This window comes from Gymnogyps californianus, chromosome 1 (genome assembly GCF_018139145.2).
Source record: "Gymnogyps californianus isolate 813 chromosome 1, ASM1813914v2, whole genome shotgun sequence".
In the NCBI taxonomy this organism is placed as follows: Eukaryota; Metazoa; Chordata; class Aves; order Accipitriformes; family Cathartidae; genus Gymnogyps; species Gymnogyps californianus.
Window position 1 is genome coordinate 174013350 of NC_059471.1, and position 21957 is coordinate 174035306.

At 34.6% G+C, this 21957-nt stretch overlaps 1 protein-coding gene across 3 annotated transcripts in view; it reads left to right on the plus strand.

The window, feature by feature from the left end:
- Positions 1 to 21957, plus strand: part of PPFIA2 (PTPRF interacting protein alpha 2) — a 333148-nt gene that overhangs the window by 240095 nt on the left and 71096 nt on the right. For all 3 annotated transcript variants that reach the window (XM_050915641.1, XM_050915647.1, XM_050915655.1), the window contains one exon: positions 15247 to 15363. In XM_050915641.1, the coding sequence (XP_050771598.1) occupies positions 15247 to 15363 (117 nt within the window). The remainder of the gene's footprint in view (positions 1 to 15246; positions 15364 to 21957) is intronic.

Consider the following 21957-nt stretch of genomic DNA (forward strand, 5'->3'; position numbering starts at 1 on the left):
TATTTAAAGGTATGCTTAGCTGATTTGCATTGTAGAGCTCACTATTACTTGTACAAAGGATATCAGTGAAAATTTTAATGTCTAATGTTTAATTTGCTCACAGTATGCACAGAGTGCCTTTCATGAGACATCAGAAAGAATACATCACTTCTCTTTGATCTGTTACTTTGGGATTCATAAACTTTGAAATGTATGCCATTTTATCCTGCACTGGAGGTATAAATTCAGGTTTAAGAATGTAGTTGATTATCTTTCTGTCTGTATCATCAGCTTCAGGGTCATTTGACATTTGTCAAATGAGATGTTCATGCGGATCAAGATAATTTCACTGTAAGAATCAGTCTTGTTGATTCTTTATCATTAACAATCTTCTTGCGTATCCATCTTGATGAAAATGCACAACACGCACCCATTATCCTTTGTTTTTAATCTACTGGAACAATATATTGTTTTAACATTTGTTTAATGTGCTTCTTTGGAATGATCACGCAATCTTGTGTATATTTGTTAAATATTACATGATTTGTTAAGAACATTTACATCCACTAACTCTCAAACCAGATTTTAAATAGTATAACAAGATCACAGTATTACTCTCCATAATCAATTTTTAATGTATGAATAGGCCTTACATGCTGCATTTGAATAAAAGATTTAAATTAATGACACGAGTCAATAAATAAAATGAACTTTAAGCTTCAATAGGTTCATATTTATTAATTAATATTCCCATTAACATATGAACCAGAAAATGTATCATTTGTGTTTTCATATTAGATCACCTCAACCCAACAGTGCACATGCAGCTCTAAGAGTATTCTGCAAATTCATAATGTAGTTAACTAGCAAGACAGTAAAAACTAACGTCTGTAAGCAGTGTCAGCAATAACATGAATCAAGAGTAATTTGCCACTCAGAGGTCTGTATTGGCCCTCCATTGACAACAGGGCACAGCAAGGTCCACAAGCGCGACAAATCGATTCCACATTTGTTACTGATAGACTATGAAGAAAATTATTGCCATTTTGCTACTGGTCTGCTAACGCTGATAAAACAACTTAGTGATAAAATATTTGTGAGAAAAATAGGAACAGAGACTGTGCTGGGGATATGCAAGGGATAGATGTATCTTGGTAAATGCTTACCTAAGTAATTATATCAGGAGATTTTTAAAATCAGGTTTTTTAATTTAGTGCAAAAAAGTTCCCATCATATGTCTGTCATAGAAATAAATATAGAAATAATTTTACTTGGGATCCAAAAATGTAAAAAATATTTTCGGTTTCATGGGGCAAAATTAGATACTCATACTTCTTTGGGATCTTGATTGGAAAATGTCAGCATTAGGAAGTATTAAATAATCTTCATTAATATTAATAGGGACTATGAATGTATAGGTGGAATTATTCCAAGAGGAGCTGTAGAGGGCTTGTTTTACTTGGTTCAATCCATAAGAAATGATCCAGCTTCCTTGATATTGCACCTGGAGAGTGTGGTTTGGACACCTTAATCATGTAGAATCCATGGTTACAAAAAAGAAGAAAAAAAAGAAACCATATGTATAATTCCTTTGCACTAGAAAATGGCTATCATGTTAGATTCTTTTCTGCAGTAATGCTAGGATAAAAACATTATTTTAAAAGTTCCACTTATGAAGAATGTTCTTTATCATTAAAAAATATATAAAAATTGTATCAGTGAGGACCATATCCTTGATTTTCACTAGAGAAATCTGTGGAAAAAAATGACTCCCAGTAAGAATGTCATTGAAAAGTATTAAGATCTTGATTAAAATTAAATGGGTATATTTGGTTTAATATTTGAAATATAGACTTTAATTCACTCTACTGTGCTTTTGATTTCAACAGACTGGGAGTTAGGTTTAAGTTGGGATTTCTTCAGTTTGTGCATGCAGATCAGGGCTTTGATAGTCTTTAAGTGTAGTTCTGGGGTAAGGTTCATTTCCTTTCTGGATTTTTACTCATATCCTATCTATCAGTTGTATTTTCACGTTTTGTACAATCAGTAACACAGATGATGATTTTAATACAGATATACACCCTATAGGAAAATCTAATAAAACAGACTACACATGCAGAATAGTGGTGTTTTCATAACAGATGTGTCCAGTCAAAATAAATCTAAACAATCTCAAAGTCTCTAGGTGACAATATGCAGACAAATAATACAAAATTTCATTTGGGGAAGACTTTTTACTCGGAAGGAAATATATTAATGTAATCAGAAGAGGAAAATGGATTTGCAGTGTAGATATAGCTAAATACTTCATTTTAACCTGAGCAGGATTTTTCAAACCAAATTATATACCTTAAGCATGGGTAGTTTTCAATTAAATGCTTATGTACTAAAAACAACTACATAAAGCCCTGGAGGCACATTATTTTATTTATAGTCAATGTCCTGGATACTAAAAATATGTTTTTATGCATAAACATATATATCCATATATAATAATATACACAGGGCGTATATAATTATATAAATATGTGTCTATGTATTATCATATATATCATATATATACACACACAGTGTATATATATTTCAGTCACTCATATATTGTTGAAAACAATGAAGATCATAATGTTTCTGCCAAATCCGTCCTCAGCTCTGACCAGCTGGAAATCAGACCATGTACTACCAACGAACTCTAGGGCTTTTGTATCCTGGTTTGGGTACGTTACTAGTGTCTGTGTGAGAGTAATAATGAAAGAATAATAATTTTGCTACTGTTTTGTTGAGCTTGGTTAGGAAAAAAAAAGCAAGATAAATTAGTCAGCAGGTGTCAAATACACACTATAATGCAACCATGTAATTGATACTTGTTATTATTTTTCCATTGTGCTAGTCTCTGTAAAAGACAGTTCTTTCACTGTATCATATTTCATACAATTTTTGTGACAAATTTAAAGTAGTATATTTTTGTTTACTTAGGTAAGGGTTTCTGAAGAAAGTGTACTGAAATGTACCTGGTAATCTTCTGTGAAAAATCTTGGCAGATATTCTTTTTCATAATAGCAACTGCACAATTGCTTTAAATGACTCCTATTCTGTTCACGGAGTGTTGCCAGTACACCATAGAAATAAATGGTGCATGCTCTAGACTACAAGCAATAGCACAAGACAGTTATTTACACAGTAACACTTAATTTGGTTCAGAATTCATAATGAAGTGAAGGAGAATAATAAACTCTATTGCCTTATTACCAGCCTAAAACGTTAGTGTATTATTACATTTAAAGTATAAAAATGACTGCTGATCTATGCACTCAGTGTTCAGAAGGAGTCAGGGCTCGGTGATGGTGTGAATGGACAGCAGGAGGTCCTGCAAGCAGTCCCCTGCGGCAGCCAGCCGCAGCTGCGGGCTACCCCTGGACCACAGTACCCTTGTCACGAACAGAAGCGACCTTCGTAGGCACGTCAATAAAACACTGATAGCCAGGACCTGTCAATAGTTGTCACGAGCACAGGCCACCAACAGTAAAAGATCACGTGCGGTTAGTATTTTCATGTTTTCCAGTTAAAATTATGAATCTGCCACAGATTCAGAGCATCTCCAGTATTCTTTGCATGTTGTCATTCATTATTTGCACTTCCGTGACAATAAAGCAGAGTCTGAAAGTGCTAGCCACCACACAAGCAGGGTGGCAGAGAGCAGTGCCTACGTCAAGATTATAGGAATAAAATAATCAAGACATACCAGAAGCTGCAGAAGCAAGATGTTTTAGCTTTCTTTGACAGAACTTGAAGCATAGAAGGTAAAGACTTACTTAAACCATAAAAGAACTGTAACCGAGGGCTGGAGGTCTGTGTACTAACTCCCTCTTTTGCCACAAGGTAAAGACCCTCTGACTCTTTAAGTCAACTGTCTTTTACAATGCTCCTCTGATCAGCTTAAAAAGTGTTGCTGTAAATCTGAATGTACGTTCTCCTGCAGAGCTTGCTATCAAATGTTGGATTTCTAGTACTGATAAGGCAACACTTCTTGGCCATTAAGGAATAAGAGTGTAGAGATTCTATTTCAATTTCCACTTACTTAAACTCCATATAGCGCAAGCGTACAAGATTTGTTTTCATTAGGCCTACTACTGTCTAATCTCCAAGGGATATAAAGACTCCCTCACGAGGATGATTTCACCTTAATGGGTATTTCTCCATAGCAATGAAAGCTAAACAGCAATATTAATAAAAGGTCAACAATCTCAAAAGGAAGGAAGAGAAGAATTTATGATGTAAAAATGTTGAAAATATGTATTACTCATAACTCCTACAGGTTTTTTCTTTGAATAAAGTAGTATTTTTCTTGACATGTCAGGACAGATTTTAAAGGGCTCAATTGCAGGAAGTTTCTGGAAAGCTCACCACTTAAATAGCAATAAAATACTCTGGAATCTAGGCAAATATAAAATAAACCTAGCTGAGGTTGTCAGTCACACATGAACACTTAGTTTACAAGTGAATTTTCAGAATGCCACAAAAGCCCTACTTGCAAATTTGTCTGATTCTTTTTGTTTTAAGTAGTTGAATGGGAGAGAAGACAAAGTGTTAAGTTAAAGAAAAGCAAAACTTTTGAGTTTTTTTCTTCCCCCAAAGTGAGCCCAAAGTGCATAGTTAGTGCTGAAGGTTTCATTCCCTGCCTTTCAAAGTTATTTTTACAGTCTGAAAAGGCTTTTTTTCTTTTCTTTTGTTCTCTCAAAGTGTGGCTAATGTTGATTACAATGCTGTATGGTCCATAGTTATTTTAACTCCTACGTGTTGTGAAAATAAATCTCTAAGTCCATATTTGCGCTTTTAAATATAACTGGTTGCAAAGCTCAGAACCTGCATTGCTGAATGGAAAAATTAAAGCATTTCAGTACTGAAGCCATCTTCAGGGACATTAATTTTTATCTGTTGTTTTAAAAGACTCTGTATGGATTTATGAGAAGTTTGATTTATGAAGTCAGAATGTGCATTTGTGATATAGCCTAAAGAGCATCTTGCATTCACTCTCTCAAATGCTATATATATAGCCAGTCATCAATCCTATGCAGTTCATTTGATCATGATACTGAAACGTACTGAGATCTTAGCCACCACTCTGGGAAGAAAGTTCCCCCCCACCGCAAGCCAACACCTCACTTTTCTATGTGTATTTATTAATTTCATTTTATACATGGATAGCTCCAAAATTCTGTATTTGCTTGTCTGTTGTAAAAAAAAAAAATAAAAAATCTGTTTCTTGCCTTAATCCCTTCTTTATCCCATCTACCAAAGTCAGACACTTCGGTAGATGAGAAGGAATTTACATTATTAGACAAGTTTGTGAATCTTAGACTTTCATCTGCTGTTGTCTAGGAAAGAATGTTGAGAAGGCGGTTGAGCCACACACACCACCTCTCCCCCTGGGTTTTCAGGAACATTTTGGTGGCCTTATTACTGGACCATCTCACTAGTACGTGTTTCATCACTGTCATTCAAAGACGAGGCAAGCTCCCTACTTGGGCTCTTCCTTTGACCAATGTAGAAAATTAAGCCAATCAGAATTTGTGACTCAATCCCATTGATTGCTGGAAATAATTAAAACATTGTTGATCTTTATGACAGGCTAAGAAAGTCATCATTAGTGGATGACTAAATAGTGTTGGTTTGGTCATGTTGATTGGTATATAAGTTTTTATTGGGAGAAAGAAGTCTTGTGACAGTTTAAACGGCAGGTGTCAGGATGAAATCTGCCAGAACCACCTACGCCAGTGCACTGCTTTATGTATTGAAATTCAAATAGGTCTTGTTGCAGTGCAATCAAGCTGCTCATCCTGAGATCCTTTGTAGTGTTCCAAGCGTGCCTCTTCAGGACAGCTAGCGCTCAATTGGTACCTCTGCTTCTCACCGTGAGAGCTTGTGATCCAACCACTGTCCTGCGGGGCCTGTGGTTACATCCACTTTTGTGCTATTTACTGGAAGGCCCTGTAGCTTGGCAGGTGCAAGGCTTCCTCTGGGATCCTGCAAACAGTGACAGCGTGATGTAACTTAGAAGTGGTTTCTTTCATGCAAAATGTGATTTATTGTGCCAAAAGGTGCCGTGTCATGATTTTGCCTTTCCTGCCTGGTTTCTTATCTTGTTCCAGAGCATGTAATACAACATAAACAAATATGCAGGGACATGTGCAATACTCATATGTATGAATGTAGGGGTTTCCGCCAGTTCTTCAGGTTGTATATTTTAGGCATGTTTGAAAATAGGACTGTTCAATTGGAATATGTTTAAAGCCTAGAAATGGCTAATCTTCTTGCCAGAACAAATTAATAATGTATCTACTTTCAGGCAAAATTTAATTGTTCATTCAAAAAACTTGAATAGTGTAAAAACAGATTTCTATTCAAATCTTTTCATACTAGTTTGACTACTTCTGAACCATCACATTATAACACCTATGCAGAGTTCTTGTCCGTGATTTCCTGAGTGATCTGTTGTGCAAATTTATCAGTGATTTATTCAGTGATGTGAATATGTGTGAAAACATATGCAGGTAAGTGTATACAATACTATACTGTGCTGGAATTGTTTTAATTTGGCAATCATGAGGCTGCAAATGATTACAAAGCAGTGGGACAAGAAGGAATATAAGCTGGAAAGTGGGGGATGGAAAGACTTTCAGACACCACTGTGACAATTTGTTTTGCCTTTGGTTTGCTAATTGCATTAACTTTGTAGACTGGAGGAATCTGCTAAGAAATTTCAAATCCCCAGTAGATTTTTCTCTGTACTTGTATAACATCCGGTACCCCTATAACAGAGAATGCATTTCTGCACCTTGGGTTCCACAGTTCCTAGTTTTGCATCCTGTATGAAACTGTATTGAAGTGGAAACTTGTGACCAGCAACTCCTGGGTACTTACTCATGCTTCTTCTGATATTCTGCTGATAGACTGAGAGGATGGAGGCACAAATGTCTTGAAGTACTGCAGCTAAATCTGTCACACCTCAACTGACAGAGTCATTAAAATTGCAGTAAAAGCTGAAACCAGTGGGATTCTAATTAAATATTGAAAGTATCTTTTGAACAGGATTATTAAAAGATTCCTTTTTACTAATGGAGAAATACAATTAAAATTAATATTTTGACATATCCGAGGTTTTTATGTAAGTCCTGTTCTTACAATTCACAGCAGGCATCCAGGTGACCCCTACTGAATGAGATGCATCCTTCCTAAACCTACCCTCAGGAGTACATAAAATCTCACATAATTGTCTTAGTTTGGTTAAAATGTCCTTCCCCTCATGAAAAAAATCTCCTTTTATAATACCTGTTTTTTACTCAGATTCAAAAAAGGATCAATTTGTTTTTCATTAAAATGTTTTGCAAGTGTGCATCCCATGCTGTGTTTTTCCTCTACCAAAGAGTGAAAGAAATATAGTGTATTGTTTATACAAGATCTTGATAATACAAAAGGCTGATTACCATTATAATTCCTTTCAAAAGTTACATACAAAATGTCAAGAAAATGTATGTGCATTTCTGGCCCTGTAACTAAAATAAAATATTAATAATGACAAATTTATTGTACAATTGAAACAATTTCAATCACCCTATTTAAATATCTCTGAACTCTCTAACCGGTAGCTTCTGAAAGGCTGTGATGAGGTTAACATAAATTAGAAATATAAGTGGAAAAGGCTATATTTATGTTTATGAATCAGGATTTAAATTTCCATTGAAGCAGAAGGAAATCACCTCTAGTCTCTAAGCATCCTTTATTCCCTGTGCTACACTTAATATTTACCATATAAAATGATAGACACAAGCTATCCTTGTCAAAATTAAAGCGAAGTCAGAAGGTGGACCAGGAGTCTGAATTATGTTCTCAGTAGACTGATAAAATCTGATATTTAACACTGTTTAAATATAGACTGTTATGATAGAATAATGTAGGAGGACATCCAAGTAGGCAATTTCACTGTTCTCTGAAAGACTTACATAAATATGAGCTGGATGGAAAACTGACACAGTATGGTCACAAGAAGTTTGGTTTAGCATACTATCCATGTAAAAAGAAACACCTTCTTGATAAGAGGAGATTAAACAAAAAGCCTTCTAGATCTGTCAGCTGTGGCAAAGTAAAACATGGTTATCAGTGAGCTTAATTGCCTAGGACAGATTTGTTTCAATGTTGGAAGATCAAAGAAACGAGTTCAGTGGTTTATGGTAGGGCAAGTTTATAAAAAACAGCTTTTCAAAAGCTTAAAATAATTGTCTTCCTTTAATGCCTTACATTTTTTAAGTGATCCAGGTTCTTACTGGTTTTAGGGGACTGTCTAACATTATATATGTGTGTTTAGAGCCTCTGTTAACAACAAAAGAGTATATTTAACTTGTTCTAAAACTATTTAAATTAATGATAAATTAAATACATTTGAAGTAGAAAAATTGAAATAATTAAGTAAAAAAAAATTTCCTACTGTTTTAAATATTAGAAAGAATCCTACAAAAAGAAACCTCTGTAAACATTTGGCCTTATATGTTTATTTATTAATTAAATATCTTTATTTCTCTACATACTGTAATAATTTATTCAATGGAAAGCAAAATTAAATCAAGATTATTACAGTAATTACATTTAAATCCTTTACTGGCGGATGGTTTTAAATACAATTTAAATAGCAAAAACATTAAAGAAAAAGTCAATAGAGAAATTGATTATGCAACTATTTTAAAAATTAGAATAGGATTTTATTTAGCCTACATGGAGACCATATACTTTTGAAAACATATAACTAAATTATTTTTTTTCTCCGTACTATACAGTGTACAGTAGTCTGTACTGTATACACACTGTGAGAAGGGAAGTATGCATCCATAAGGTAACTGGAACAGTTTTCCCCACTGTGTCTGAGAAGTGGGCAGGACCGGGTTAGTGTATAATACCATATTACAGGTATGTTTTTTACTTCATAACTTATTTCTGGAATTTCTTCAGTCCTTTGATGGTATTTATTTTGCTTAAATTTAACCATTATAATGGGAGCCTCTAGTTTAAGATAAACATCTGTTTTCCTTTCATTCAGGAGAAATATATGCATGTCATTCATCCCACCTATTTCAGACATAGAAGACCCACTGGCGATGTTTCCAACGTTTATAGAAGGAATCAGATAACCACTTTAATCTAAGCATTCAACATTTTGGCTTTTCAGTTATGCTGCTCTGTGTCAGCCAGATGAGTTCAAGATTTTCAGCTCAGTTACTGTAATTCTGCCTTAAGTCACTGGGTGATACAGAATGCCAAAGGCTGAAACTTAGCATTTTTGCTCTAAGTAGACCATGCTCTATGCTGGGGTCAGATATTGAGTGCTCGCTCTTTACAGAACAGCAGCACTGGGAACAAGGCCTCAGGGGCCAAGACTTCAAGCAAAAGAAATTGTTATGGGTAGAAAAAGTACCCAGAATACCATCCTTCTAATTTACAGTATATGATATACATTGATCGTAAGAACAGCTTCTCCCTGAGGATGTCAGAACACTTACAGGGAAAGCCTAGTGTCGAGGTCGTTATTTTGTCTGGTCCCTAACTGGTCAATATTCTCTGATTTACCCCAAATCTTATCAGGTAACACCACCAGCGATCATGTCAGACTTCCAAATCCTGAGCCCCACTGAGCTTTCAACTACGAAATCATTCTTCCTGTCTAAAGTTATCATTCTTCCTTCCTGGAGTTGTCAGAACTACTTATGGACCAAATATCACCATGATTCATAACAGAAAAAGGAATACATTTAGTTCCCTTCCACCAGCCTGGAGGGATTTCAACTTAATATTTGAACAGGGAAATATTTTCTTACATTTTTATATCTTATATCTAAACCATATCTGACAAGTTTCTTGGTGTTTTGTAGGTTATGTGCTGTTTTCTTACTGGATTTAAAGTAATTTGATCAAGAAAATAAGAAATTAATTCAGGTTTGTTCTTACACATCTGGTTGCAAAGTAGCAGTCATCTTTCTTTTAGTATGCGCTCACAAAAAGGCCCAGAACACCAAAACACAGGACAAAAAGCAGCCAAAATGTCATACATCTCTGAACAAAACCATAAGAGGTGGAAGAATGCTGGTGCTTTGAGGGAAAGTCTGGCAGTGAGACAATTACTGCTCCTAGGAAATCTAATAAAAGCTTTTCCATTGATGCTCAAGATATGCGTACAGTAGTAAATAGACAAGACCAACGTTCTGTAAATGTAAGACAGATTTTTGAATTAAATCAGACTGCACAGACCAACAAGTGCGTAATTAAAAAATGAATCTATAGTAGGGAACCGTTAATAACAAAAATGTAATAAGTTGGTAGTTCCTTTCAATTGCTGTTATAGGTAACTATATTAAGTATTCATAGTAAAGTTAATTACCTGAAGCCTGAAACTATAATGAGGTAACGAATGGCCAATCAAACAATTGGAAGTAGAGAACTGATTAAGTTTCAGCAGCAGAGGTACCCAGTCATTTAGGATTTTGTATGTTTAGAAATGGATTCTGATCTCACACCTCTCAATTTTAAATAAATTATTTTGTAAAATACCCAAAGTAAACATGTAGAGGAAATGCTTTTCCTGCTTCGTTTTGTGTCTTGTGAGAGACTTTGCACTGTGAATAAATCCGTTGCATCTTCATGTATAGTTTGTGTGTTCCAGTTTATTTTTATTTTGTCCAATGAGCCTAGTTCAAGTGTTACCATTTTTGTGTGCTGATTTTCCCTTTCCTTTTTGGTTATCCTTCACAGTTTCGTAGTTTTTGCAACTACAGTGTGAATCTTTTATTTCTTTCATTTGTATGTCTTAGTGTCCTGCTACAGATAGTAATCAGACTGTTTCCCTTGCTAAATAGATAGAATTTATGTTATTGCTTGCTGATTTATAGTCTTGAGTAGTCTTTATTCATTGTGAAATTATTGTCTTATTACATTGTCATTTTCACCAGCATGGCTGATGGATATGGTTCTATAACATCAGGTACTTCTTCAGATCAGTTCTGGCTTGTGTATTGATGTTCTGTTCTATGGTGTATTTTAATATTTGAAATGAATACTCCCTTAACACCTGAATTCAGACTATTATTTTCAAATGTACAGGCATGAGATGTAGATTTGGTCATTTATGGAAATGAAGATCAGTTGTAATTTTGAATCTGAATTGTTGAATCCTAACTTCATAAAGAACATATGATTCAGTGATGTCTATAGATAATGGACACAAATTCTGCTAAGATTTTGGAGGGAATTTATATGGGTAATATAGTAGAGATATTTACCAAAATTGTAATTCAAAAAGCTGGGCTTTAGGAAAGTTGAAAATATTTTAGAGTTGAGACAAAAAGGTAAAAGTTGTGTAAGGATATGTTCAGAATGATTATGACAGAGTCGGGCTTTAGAAATTGTGCCATTTGTTTCTATGTACCTTTGAAATCCAGAAGACAGAATCTAAATTGATGGAAGTTCTTTAAAGTTTCAATGTTATAAAATTGTCCCTTGTCAGTCATAAAAACTGACTACAAAAGTGAGAAGATTGTTGAAGATCAACATGCCTGTGAGAAGAGAACAAGCTAACTAAAGGAATGTTTCTTCAGGTTATAGGATATTTTCATGGGCTTAAGCCATAAAAGTTAGAAAGGTCCAACTAGAAAAGTAATACTCTACATTTTAATATTCTTAAATTCACAACCGTTGTTTCATTTTTCTCAGTCAAAAACCAACTTTTCAGTTCAGCTGACTGAGTTTGGCGAAGTTAGCAGGGAGTCAAATTTAGACTTGCGACAGGAAGCTATCTTTAGACTTAACTACGGAGAGACTAGCATCTCTGCAATTTTACACTCACTTTAGATGAGAGTCACGTTGAAATGTGTTGCTGTGGTCCAGGTCAAATCTTGACAAGTCTGCTAAATAGGAAAACAATGTCTGTGATAGCAATTTAGAAAAGGAATCTAATCATTTGAGGTCCACAATCAGAAGCTGATAAGGAAAAAATATGTGATATGTTTGATCATATTTTAGCAGGTATTATTTGGAATGAATGTTTAGGTTGATTGTCCAGTTTTGGGTACAACAATGGTATTTATCCATATTGATTTTCTCTTAATCTATCTCTTAAATTTTTTTATTTTCATTTGGTTTGGTTTTAGCAGATATGACTCCATCCTCAAGAATACTACCTTTTACTTTTTCAAAAGAGAACTTAGCGTGAAAACCATTAAGAATTTAACTTTAGAGGGTTAAATAGTATGTAGGTACTTGGAAAGCTGTCTGTAGACATGTTTTGTGGTAGATATGTTAAGCTGGATATCATAAACATAAAAGCATCAATATAAGAAATAGGCATTTCTCAAAAGTAATATTACTGAGTTTTATCTATGTTGAACAATCAGTTTCTTACCTAGATCTGTGCTATTATCACTGTCTGCTGTTGCAATGATTATTAGAATTTAAGAAGATTCAGAGCCTACCTAGGAAAAAATTTAGAGTTGTCTGTGTCTTCACCTATTTCATCATCATCATCCGTTCAGCCATGTTTTGGCTACCTGTGTAGAAAGTTACACAAATTGTTCAGTGTTTAAATTAGCACATTTGCAAATAATTTGCACATAATTGGAAGTTCAAGTTAAATAAGAAATAAGTAATAAACAAGAGTGTGATAGCAATTAAAAACCTTTTGCTTCAACAAACTGAAAAGTAAAAATTCATGTTTATTTGTAAGACACAGGAGCGTTTCCATGCTTCCTTAGGAGCGTTAATTCTGCCTTAATTTATTCTTTAAATCACGAAGAGAGAACAAGCATGAAAACAAGTTAGCTGTGTGGTTCTTCACAACTTAGATCTGTTATCTGATGACTACCCTAGAGCTGAAACTTTTAAGACGTGCCAGACTTCAAACTCCATGTTGTTCCTGTGTATAGTTACTCTGCATTCATTACAATAATAAAAACATTGAAACAATAAGCTTTAACAATGATGGATTTTTGGCAAAGAAATTGTTCCCAAACATTCAAAAATCAAGTGAATCCCCCAAAATAATGATACACTATATTGTATTCTTTTATTTGCCTTTCACTTTGAAGGGATAATTGAATTTTATTTATTTATTTACTTACTTACTTAGAAAGTGGTGATCCTAGGGTATCTAAAGACCAGCAGAGGCTAAGAAAAAATAAACTATTGTGGACTATGTGATGAAATGATAAAATTTTGCAGTAGTGTTTATACAGTGTTCTTATTGAGCTAAAGGGCGATTAAGGATTTGTATTAGACACAGGTGATAATTCAAAATGAAGGCATAGTGAAGTCTGCATTTTAATGGATCAATGAAAGACTATCATATGAAAATCTAGATCTATTGTTGGCTGCCAGTTAACATATCCTGTGATTTTACATTTGTTTCACATGATGTATAATTACTCTCCATAAATAATAACTTTATAATATATACATTGAAGTATCTCCCTTAATCTACCTGAAGGTCATTTTTAGCACTAATTGATGGCTAATTTTGCTTGGTGGGAACCATAATTTCTGTAGTTTAGATTTGAGAACCATTTGAACTGTAAACAAAAAGAAATGAGTGAAGCTATTCAGAAAAAAAAGTTATTAAATTATTGATTACTGTGTACAAAGGGAGTCTATGCTAATGAGATTATAAAGACCTTTTTCTGTTATTTAAGACAGATCTAATTCTCTTATTTAAGCAAAACATTTTACAGCTCAGTGTATTTGTACAACCCCAAAAGTCACAGATTGTCTCAGACAGTTTTAATTCCCACTCTTTTATATTTTCCTATAATTGCTTTGGCTGAAATGTTGCCCTTAAGTCTCAGTCTTGGCACTGAAATCAGTGGGAGTCACATGAGTTCTACAAGGGCTGCAACTTGGAATTTAGTGAGCAGTGAATCAGCCTGACTCATATCACAACAGTTTTCAACATTTATATTAAGGAAAAGTTGTTTAAAAGTGGTGTGTCCCTGAGATCTCAAATGCTGGTCAGAGCTGATTCAAATGGTCTTTACAATCAGAACTTAAACATAAGTTAAAAAATACATTTGAAAAAACCTTTTTTTCCCAAACTAAATTATTCAGATCAAAGTAAATATATTCTTAATGTAAATTAAATTAAATTAAATTAAATTGAATTAAATTAAATATCCCACAAAATCTTGGCTGCTGTACACGCTTACCAGGTACTACTGCCTTAAATCTTCCCTCCTACCCCATGCTTTTGTATTCTAGGAGAGGACAGTTGTTTAGGGTGTTTCTGACACAGGAGTTGTTATGCAGATACAATACAGTGACAGAAGCCTTTAAATTTACACCAGCTTTCCAAAAACAGCATCTATATGTCCTATTAGTGTTCTACTGCATTTAATACACAATGTTATCCATTCAATAAATCATTTATTATATGTGCTCATGGAAGCAGAACAGTACAGAGAGATCTAACTGTGCAATTTATCAAAATAAATAAGTTTTATATTAGTCAGATCTTCCAACTTACAGTATACCATGTAGAAGTTTTTTAGGACCTGAATCTTTCCATCCTGTGTCTTGTCTGAGAGTAAGCTACAAAGTCGGAGAGAAAGCAGCTTATTTTCCAGTAGCTGCATGGGATTTTTAATAAATAAAACAATACTTTTAATACAATAAAGCCTACTTGTATAAGCACTAAAATAGTCAATGAATACCACAGTAGAAGAATTTTACGTACATGTTTTTCTTAACAAAAAACACTTAAAACGTATGTTGCAGTTACTAACAGATGGGAAGTTGACAGAAAGCTAGCACTTCGTTTTACATCACTTGGTTTTGATTCATAGCCTTTTGGCACTGTTTTCCTATAACACCAGTTTGGCATCCATTGTGTTCTATATGAAAGAATGTGTCTATGTGTCTTGTTCTTGCAGCGTTACAAATTCAATGCCTAGCAGCTCTTTCATCTTCCAAGCTAAAAAAAAAAAAGCACTCTAGCACAAAGTGAGGATAGAAGATAAAACAAGACAATGTTGACTATCCTGTCATTTATCGATTCCTTTGTATCCTTAATGGCCTTTCGTCATTATTAATATGTTTGTTTTTTACAGACACATGTACAGACATAATTTTGCAAATTATACAAATGGCCAATATAGGATCGAAAGGTTAATAGATTTAACAAATTGTCTGCTCAGTAGTTTTTCGGTTTCTTATGTATATTGAACGCTTATCTTCTTTCTTTTGCAGATTGTAGCTTTGCGTGAACAAAATGCACACATTCAAAGGAAAATGGCAGCTGGTGAAGGGCCTGCCGAATCAGAGCATATTGAAGGAATGGAGCCAGGGCAAAAGGTTCATGAAAAGGTATAAAATGTTAGTTTTCATTGGATCACACAATCAATATGAGAAATAATCAGGTGTTAGATTTTTGTAATGTGAATATTTTATGGGACGTCCCTTTAGAATGTTGTCTGCCTACTGAAACCAGTATCAAAAAATAAGCTTGTTTAAATGGAAAGGAAATGCAAATGGGCAGGTCCTTGCTCTTTGGTTGGGTATTGAGTTAGACCCACAGCTTATAACAAACTTTTCTTGGAATTTTTTTTATAATGCTACAATTAAGGATGCTATATCCTGCAGAGTGATCCTCTGTACATCACATACAGAAGAGCAAAGTGTAGTGGTACCTATATGTGAAAGGTATATGTGCAAAAACTGCTTCCAAAATAGTCCATAAGGGGATGACAGAAAACTAAAAACTAGAAAAAGTCATTTTCCTCTGTGCTACCTATAGATACTCTTCAAATTCATGTCCATGTTCATATAGAGAGAAGTGAAGAACATTTTACTTGCTTAGCACTCCTTCAATAAGAAATAGGTATATAGAATTTAGGCTAAGTATTTGCTGCTTAAGGCTGAAAGAGAAAAAAAGGTAGAGAATATCTGATTTAGAAACAGGGTTTTCTGCTAAGCCTTAGTTTTCCAGATTGATAAAAACCAAGTTGCATATCTTCCTCTCTTGCTTCACAGTTATTAAATTGAAATGCAAGCATAACATAACATTTGGCAGACAGTTGAAATGAGTAGAGCTGCTGCTTGGATCTCTAATTGTGCATTTTTGTCTAATGGCATGTGATGAACAGTGGCATAAATCACACTTATAAAAAATAACACTCATCATTACTTATTTATTTTATAGGCAATCCAATTTACAAGGACACACTTGCACTGCAAGCATTAATTTTACATGTTTTGCGGTTTATTTTATGTGTGTATTTTTCTTTGAGTAATCTATGCGGTTGAGAAACATACAGTAAACAAATACTGTTCGGCTACTCTCCTCTTCCTTGCAAAATCTTACTCTTTGACACATCTGTGAAATTTTGTTAAAACAGTGAACATCCCACTTACTTGTGCTTCTAAATACGACCACACTGCTTAGCTGAAAATCTCTAATTTTCCACTTTCTTTGCAAGCTATGTCTTCTGATTTGAGCCATTGGGCTCGTTACTTATAAGCAGAACTACGTGGAAATAAGACTATCTGTCCTTTAAGAAATCTGCATATTTAAACATTAATGAAAGAGAAATGAAAGCCAAAGTAACACATTACTATCATTTTCTGTGGAATGTTTCTAGAAAACTTCTATGCTTCCTAATCAAAACAATTTAAGTTGGTCTTGTTAAGCTCAGTTAAAGGCTTGTGCTTACTAATTTTTGCTCCTTATAGTAATGAAAACATACTGGCTAGGGAGTTAACAGGAGGCTATATTGACACCAGATCAACCAGTGCACTCTAATTCACATCCTCTGCACTAGCTGGTCCCTACCTTTCTACTATTACCTTACTGCCCACCATCAATTCCTTCTTATTTTGTGAAGAGAAGTCCCCACTTTGTAAGATACTTCAGCTTAAGCTCAGACTTTAAGCACCCATTTAGAAAATATTCCTTCAACTTCAGCAGTAGGGATGGAGAACAATAAGCTATGAGGTAATGGTTTGCACCCTCTTATTATACAGGAGATCAAGGTTCAGTTTCAGTCAATCTGAGTAGATCCTACATTTTAGGTTTCGACTTCGTGGCTGATAGTGACAACAATTATATACGTAAAACTTAAGCAGTACCTTCAGGAAGTCACCATATTAATCGTGTCTATCTTCTTGGACTTCCCAGGAGATACAGACATGGTAAAGTCTACGCAGACATCGAAGTAGAGCTTGCCTAGGTTCCCAGAACAGGTAGTCCCAAACCGGTATAGGCAATTAGAGGATTCCTCAGGTAAAGTTACCTACAGAAAGAGTTAGCGAGCATGGCTAACATGGAAAACATGAAGACTGGACTGTTTTCTGAGATTTAGGTGTGTCAAAGTTAACATCCGTTCCGAAGCTGGAATAACTTCTTGTGTATTTAGGAAAAAGATGTCAACATAGATTTCAGCTCATTTGTAGCATCAGTACTGAATGATTACTATACTCTTGGGGGAAAAAAAAAGATAATCTGACTGCATTTCACAGCCATACGGAAATATTTTGTATTACTTCAATGCTTAGAATAGGTGCTAAAAGAAGTTATTTTATACTTTTAGGTGATTTCATAAGAGGCTAGAAAGACATGAAAGCTAAGCATTTCAGTGCAGTGTAAATCAGGGTGTTTCTCCTTGGAAGCGCACTGTTTCTATTTTTACACTTTATTGCTGACATTTGCAACTGCAACATGTAAATACTAGTAAAATACAAAACCTGTTTGTCTCTATTTGGTGCCTTTATTTTTTTTAATATTTCATACGTCACTATGATACCTATAACCTGCTAATAGGGAACTCTTCCTTATTCTAAGATCCATAACTGTACCATTAAAACTCATTAACTGGTTTTGTGGTTTTACCTACTTTTTCTAACGAGTATACCACATTGGTTCTATCCGTAGTAAGGGCAGTTTTACCAGCATAGCTGTTCCCTTCCCCTCAGAATAATAAACCAGAATATTTTAGGCACATGGAAACAGATATATATACCAGGATAGGTAAAACAGTTCAATCGTTCTGGTACAACAAAGACCTTTTTCTCCTAAATAAATAATGCTACATTTTATGAGGAACTCAGAGCTGCATATAATTACTTTTTACATGTATTAAACAGCTGGGGGTGTTTTGCTTTATAATATACCTCAGACAGTCACATTCAGCTTATTTAAGGATCACATTTTTTCTTCTTACTCATAACACTAACATATTCCAATAATTAAATCAAATGCCAGTAGTTTATAAATACTAAAATCTGTTAAAACTTTGACAACAATTATAGACATTGTATCCTGTAGAAGTAAAAGGTGTTTTGCCAAAGCAAACACAGTGGGCTAAAATGTTCAGAGTGCAGATCAAATACAATTAAAATGAAATAATGTAATGAAAGTAACAGGTCTCTTTCAGAGCAATTATCAGAATCTATTCCATTTTTGGACTTGACTATTTTTGGATTTTCTGATCACTGCATGGGTATTAGAAAACTGGAGAAGAAAACTTTCAGTTTCAGTGTTTACTTAACATGTGCTCCTTTGTTTTGAATTAATAGATAAAAAATCTTTCCTTTTAACTGGCAGCATAGTGGAATGGCAGAGAAAGGAGTGAAGGCAGGACACGTGGAGCCTCACCAGAAGCACCAGTTTAAAAGAGGACTTAGTAAGGATTGAACACCAACTATCAAAGGGGTGGTTGTAACTTAGAGAAAGTTTGTTGTAAGGACTTTTTGTTTTGCTGTTTACTGAGTGCAGTCAAAACACATGATGTATAAAAAATAGTGGGAGACGTGATCCTTGCCCCAAAGCATTCACATTCTGAATTAGAGAAATAATACACTTCAGACACAAAATATGTTTGATAATCAGATGATGAGTTTGTTTCCAAGCAGTGCTGATATCTTTCTGGCTTTCTAATCATCTCTTTCTGGATTAATATTGATAAAGCTAATTAGAGAAGCGTGTGCTGAGGGGAACTTAATGAAGATTGATGGCTTGACACACCTGGGGAGGCGAGGAGTTTTCAGAGTGAAAGGAAATATGGATAAAAGCTGCAGCTGGGATTAGAAGTCTTCATGAATCTAAGGAATAAGTCTGGGAGGGTATGCAATATTCTCTCTGAAAGAGTCTAGGCAAATATTTTGTACGTACTGTTCTACTTAATAGTTTAGTATGTCTGCATGACTATGAATACTTAGTGCTCAATACTGTAGCATAGGGATTTTATTATACTGAAAAGCTGCATTACTTATGCATTATTTACATGATAAATCAATAGACTTCTCAGTCAGATCTTTAATTTTTCAAGAAATCAGCTCTTTGTCTGTTGCGTATAAATTAATTTGTCTTTCAGTCATACAAACTTCTTTTCCTTTTTACCTAATAGAAACCCCTATATACTTCTACATATGAAGCCTGTTAAAACACTGCTTTAAAAGTCTCATTACCTTTGCAGGGGAATTTTACACTTCAAGCACTGTGCTAGCTGACAGCATTGGCTGACTGACCTTTGCTGGATGATTTACTGCGAGGAGTCACCAGGCCAGTCATTTCAAATGGCAGGCTGGTGAGACCACTAAGAAAAAGGAGTTAGTCAAGGGAGATGGGGGCAGGGTTTGCATGCATAATTTGGTTTGGCCAGCTAACTAGCCCTTATAATAAAGAAGCAGGAACTGATTTCTCTCTCCTGTGTAAGATCTCAGAAACTCTTCTAATAGTATAAAAGAGAAATAGGCAGGCATTCTGGAAGAGACCAGCAACAAGAAGAAAAATGCCCACCCATCAAGTAAACCTTTTTTTTTTTTTTACCCCTACCCCATTTTGCAAAATGAGTAAAGTATGACAGGTGATTACAGGTGTCAGAAAGAAGAATAAGAGCTGAAAGCTGATCAGGAAGCAGAGTTATTCCAGACCTTTAAAGTAGTAGTAAAATCTGGAGTCTTTTGATGGCTTGGTAGATAGAGCAAGAAAGTGAGGATGTTTGGAGAGTAAAGTGCTGGAGAAGGTAGCTGTTTTTACATCAGTATTGGGGTGAGGAAGAACTATTTCAGTTTCAAAGCACATTGGCTTTGATAGTTGATTAGAGGTTGGAGAAAATTCAGAGTAACTGAAGAGAAGACCTCTAATGATTATGAGATTACTGCCTGACACAGGCCAAAAGATGTGGAACAACCAAGAGAAGTGGCATAGCCTTCAAACATAAAGAGGCAACCAACCACTTAGAAATGACTTTGACAGCTTAGGTGTAATGCTATTATTTTTGGCATAGCTTTTCACATTCTCTTTTGTGTGCTGATTATATGAATGATGATCATATTGCTTTTGCTTGTTGTCACTTGTGACTGGGCTATCGCATAGCTATGTATCTGTGTTAATATCATTTACTTTCTTTTAAACCTTTTGCATGAGGCATTTGAATGGAATAGAGGTGGAAGAACTCTACACTATAGTAAAAAGCATCTTCTGGTAACTTGTTATTCATTTATTCTTACATCTCAAACAGCATCAGTAAACATTACTCTTTGCAGTATTAAATTTTACTCTTACTTTCATAAAGTCAAGTGACATGTATAATTTAGCTTCCTTTAGTGATTTTTTTACTTCCTTTTTAGTATTTCTATACTACAGAATTCAGACAAGTTTATTTGACCTGAGAAATATACAGTATTTCTGTCTCTCCCCTGATGATCTGGCCTTCATGGCCAGCTTTTCTAAGTCGGAAGGAACATCTCCACCACTATAGAGCTAAAAATAATCTTTTTTTCTCTGGGATTTGGGACAAAATTTTCAAATTTGTCTGCCTAACTGTTTTAAAAGCTTTAAAAAAAACCCAAAACACCACCCATTTTTAAAGCTTTTAAACTTTATATGGCATTTCTTTCCTACTCTTCCTCATGTTGAATTTTCTATATATGTATTATTTGTAGGAATTATCTTGGGTCAAAGAGAGTCTAAACATAACTTAGGTTTTAAAATTGGTACTACTACTGATCATGTTGTATTTCCAAAATATTTCTAAAGTGATTTATACCATCGAAATTCTGTATATTGCACATGAAGTACAGGAAAGCTTTCATATCTCAGCTGCCATATCAGCAGTTGACTGACCAAAAGTCAGAGCAACTGACCAAATATATCCGTATTTTATAGAGCAACAGCTGGCACCTGCCTTAGTAGAAGATGAAGGGAGAAGTCTCACAAAATGAAGTGAGTCAGTGATGTTTCTTTAGGTTGAGATGCCATCCTAGAATAATAGAGAGTGAAAAAGGGGTATCTTGAAGTCCAGTCACCATGAGCATTAGGGTCACAGGCTTATGGCAGATATGAGGGTATGTCAACTGGAGGCAGGTAACAGTACATTCCAGTCTCCAAGAGCTTCTGCAGCAATGACATTCTGTTCTTTAGAAACAATTCTGTCTTATTTTTAAAGCCTTTTCTAAATATTGTGATTTTTCTGAAAACAATTCCTTGCTGAACCTTAGCTTGTATCCATTGCTTTATTTTTTTATGTATGCTTTAGATCATGGCTTTCCTGTCCAACTTCATACTGGCAAAAAAAGAAAAAATAAAATGCCGTGATTTGGCATGTTATAAGGTTCAGAGAGAACTTGCATAAACTTGTGTTCTTTGCTTACATATATTTACAATATTTATATGGGCAAATGAACCTTCACATAGTTAGCAAATAGAACTTACTACATGCAGACCTTTGAAAAGCCTTTTTAATATTAGATTTTATGTTGCATGTCAAGAAAAATATGTATAATCAAAAGGGTGTTTTTAACAAAAGTTTTCATGTTTTTAAAGATAACTCAATTCTGACATAACTCTAGTGTAACATAGTGTCAGAAGTCTTCTGGCTTATACTATTTGCCAAAGGTAGCCAGCCTAACTAACAGACAGTTGCCTTGAATATTAGGAGGAAAGCCTGAGAGAAATTTGTT